Genomic DNA, 3965 nt, shown 5'->3' with positions numbered 1-3965 from the left:
ATATCCACACCTATCAATTTCTCACTAAACTTCAAATTGCAATTATGCAAAACCAACGACCCTCCGGTATCATCAACCCTAAGTATTGTGCTCCATATAATGTTGACCTAGCAATTGTGAGAAAAGTCCTAACATTATCTGATAGCTTTACCGTCACCGATGTCAATGGCAAAATTGTTTTCAACCTTAAGGGCTCTCTGATGACCCTCCATGACCACCGTGTCTTGCTTGATGCCGCCGGCGAACCCATTGTCACACTACGCCGGAAGGTTTGACCATATATTTATTTTGATTTCTTAATTTATCTTATTATTTAGAGCATGTTTTATTTTTTGATTAATTCTTAAATGATAATTTGAAGAATATGAATTAACAAACTTATATAGTTTCTGGGATTGGATATGTTGTTTTTCTTTTCTTACAATTAACGTACAATTAAAATTATTACATAGATCCCCTCTCTAATTTTGTTTAGAAACTAGTGTTCCTTTTATTCCTTGAATAAATATTCCTTTTTCATTTTCTTTTAACACTGTATGTTTATAGATATGTCATCATATTGAAATAATCCTATGAAACGATTCAAATTTGTTTATGTAGATTATGTCAGCTCATGATCAGTGGCAAGTTTTCCGTGGTGAAAGCACGGAGCTGAAAGATTTGATCTTTAGTGTAAAGAAATCATCAGTTTTCCAGCTAAAGACAAAATTAGATGTGTTCTTAGCTAACAATACTAAAGAAGAAGTTTGTGACTTTAAGGTCAAAGGAAGTTGGTTCGAGCGATCTTGTGTTGTTTATGCTGGTGAATCTCTCACCATTGCTGCCCAGGTTAGCCTTTTGCTCTTAATTTACTTATATTTTGGAGAAAGTTGTAGAAAAAGAGAAAAAAAAACTTTAGATAATCTTTCTAGACTCATATATAAATATAAAAAATTAATTTTGCATTAATTTAAAAAAATTAATTAATATTATTTAATTTTACTAATTAATCTCAAGTAAAAAAAACTTATTCTTTAAATATTTTTTATTGTAACTTTTTATCATGAATAAAAAAAAGTTATTAAAAAATTATACTTAAATTAAAAATATTTTAAAAATAAAATTATTAAACAAAAGCAACTATTTTTCTTCTTTCAAATTCTAATTTCGCAAGTGCAAATATTATTTGACTGCAGATGCATAAGAAGCACACTGTTCAAAGCATTGCGTTGGGTAAAGATAATTTCATAGTTACAGTGTATCCAAATATTGACTATGCATTCATAGTGGCACTGATTCTGATTCTTGACGAAATTAACCAAGACAAGAAAAAAGATTGATTATTGAGTTTTTTTTTTTATGATTTTCTCTGGGTTGTCTCGTTTTCATCTAAATGTTCATTTAAGACAAAAACTGTGACATAGTACTAGTGAACGGTTTTAATTTCTTGCCGTCCTATATTTGCTTTTAATGTTGTGCTTTACTTCTTTCCACCCATAATAAATTTTGTATAAGAGAGAAAAAAAAAGAGTCTAAAACAAATACTACTGCCTCTGTGGTCAAATATTCGCTCCGTCTTAGAAGTTTTTTTTAAAAAAATTATTTATCTTTTTTACCAGATTTTTTAAATAATTTTTAGATATATTAATTATTTACTTATTAAATATTCTTATTTAATTAATTTTTTAAATATTAAAAAGAAATAATTAGTGAATAAATAAATAAAAAATAATTTTAAAATAATAATATAAATAATCGATAGATTTAATGTGATTAATTATTTTTCTAAAGGGATATAAATTAATTAAAAAAAATCTTATAATTAAAAATGAAGAGTATAAGAAAAAAATATTCATTTCTATCTTGATCTCAATTTCTTAATCTTAAATATAAGAAAATTTTAATTAATTTTATCTTATTTAATATTATTATTTTTAAATTATCTTTTATTTAATTGAGGTGTACGTCAACTTTTTCTTATCCTTAATATTAAGATCCAATGAAGAAAAAGATGAGAAATTTTTTTTACTAATTGAATTAATGTAATTATATATGATTAACTAACTTTCTTAATTAGCGTGTCATTTTTTTTCCTTATACTATCTGGTTCTTATTTATAAGACTCAACTTTTTAAATTTAATTGTTCCTTTGCATAAGATTGAATTCATATTGGATGAATTTGTTTAAACTTAAAAAAAAATCAAATTTAACATAAATGTTTTTTAAGAACCAGATAGATTTACTTTTTAAAATAAATATAAAACTATTTTTTAATAGAAATAGTTTTGATAAACATACTAAAAAAACAAAAAGGTATTTACTTTATTGAAATAAATGTTTATTTCAACAAATATATGTAAACAAATCAACTCATTGTTTCATGCATTAATTATTTTATATTAAAAATATCCTCAATTAAATAAGAGAGAGATTATATTGACATGCATTTAGAAGAGGGAGAAATATTAATGATAATGATATTTTTAGAAAAGTATAAAAATTTAGAACAATTTTTTTTTTTGAAGAGTTGAACAAATTCATTGTTAACAACTTTTCCTTTCCTTTATAAATATAAGACTCTTTTAACAAATCCACACCTTATTGTTTAATTTAATTAGTAACATTAAATTTGCTAGCAATTTTTATTTTTTCCAAAACTACCATTAAAATTATTTTAACTCATCTTCTTTCTCTTTCCACTTAATTACACTACCAAATTAATGATGGTATGTAAGTCTTATTCTTCAACAATTATAAAAGAAAAAATGTATTTATCTTTTTAATTCATAACATTTATTGTGAAGTAATTAAGGATATTTTGGTCAAAGAATAATGAATGCAAAAGATAACTTGAAAAAAATCTTACATTTAGGAATGAAGGGAGTACATTAACTATTTTTTTTATTAATCTTGGTGAATTAGGTAGTTATGTCTTATAAATAGAAAGTGGTATTTGAGACCTCGGGAGAGGATCACACATTAATTCAATTGATTTCATTGAATTTTTGAAAATGTGTTACTAATGTACCAATTATGCCTTTATTAATAATTATTCATTAACTTATTGTGGGTGATGTGAGAACATTAAAGTCCAAGACTATTAAATTCCGATAAGCTATATTGGATCGATTGTGCATTTAAATCAATAAAACATCATCAAACTGGTATAAAACCAGAAGAATCAATATATAACTTGGATCGAACCAAACCAAAAATTTGAATCTAACTTTCAACGTGAAAGGTTACAATATCACATCTCTTCTTACATGTTCACTCAAAGGCCAAAGCTACATTACAACAATTACGAAAGAAAATAAATATTTCCTTTCGTCCTTACTAAAAGGCACTTTGAACATTAATTACACATTAATTTTGTTGGTTTCATTACTCCCTTCATCCCAAAATAATCATCACGTGAGAAGAAAAAAAGTCATAAAATAATTGTAACGTTAATTTTGTTTCCAATTATATCTCTTATAATATTAATGATATGAGCTATAAAAAATAAAAATGAATTAATACTGATAAGACTAATTTTATAAAATTGTTACACACGCGCACACACACACTCGTGTGTGTGCGACTAATATCTTGAAGAGATTCAACATGACTAATTGTAATCTAACCACTACTCTAGTTGAAAATAGGTCTCAAACTTAAAAAAATAATGAAGTGAGCAACTAGTTGGTGCTACATTGTATAAAAAGATTATAGGATCATTAAGATACCTATGCAACACTAGACTTGACTTGGCCTATAGTGTTGGTCTATTAAGTAGATTTATACAGGAACCAGGAACACCTCACCTCTTGGCAGTCAAAAGAATTATGAGGTATGTTAAGGGAACCATAGATTTTGACATATTGTTTCCTAATGATAAAATGGGTGTAGAAGCATAAATGTTTGGCTACATAGACTCTAATTGTTGTGAAGATAAAAATGATTGAAAGATCACAATAGGGTATGTTGTTATGTTTGATAAAGT

General features: G+C 25.7%; 1 protein-coding gene across 1 annotated transcript; it reads left to right on the top strand.

Annotated features, from left to right (window-relative positions):
• LOC100527088 (putative LURP-one-related protein) lies at nt 1-1497 on the top strand. The gene is made up of 3 exons (NM_001251582.2): nt 1-269; nt 601-828; nt 1176-1497. The coding sequence occupies exons 1-3, from the start codon at nt 45-47 to the stop codon at nt 1317-1319; spliced, it is 597 nt and encodes a 198-aa protein (NP_001238511.2). The 5' UTR covers nt 1-44; the 3' UTR covers nt 1320-1497.
• The last annotated feature ends 2468 nt before the right edge of the window (nt 1498-3965 follow it).

The sequence above is a fragment of the Glycine max genome, chromosome 3 (genome assembly GCF_000004515.6).
Source record: "Glycine max cultivar Williams 82 chromosome 3, Glycine_max_v4.0, whole genome shotgun sequence".
NCBI classification, from domain to species: Eukaryota; Viridiplantae; Streptophyta; class Magnoliopsida; order Fabales; family Fabaceae; genus Glycine; species Glycine max.
The sequence above is the reverse complement of the archived record's forward strand: the minus strand, read 5'-3'. Positions and strand labels throughout refer to the sequence as shown.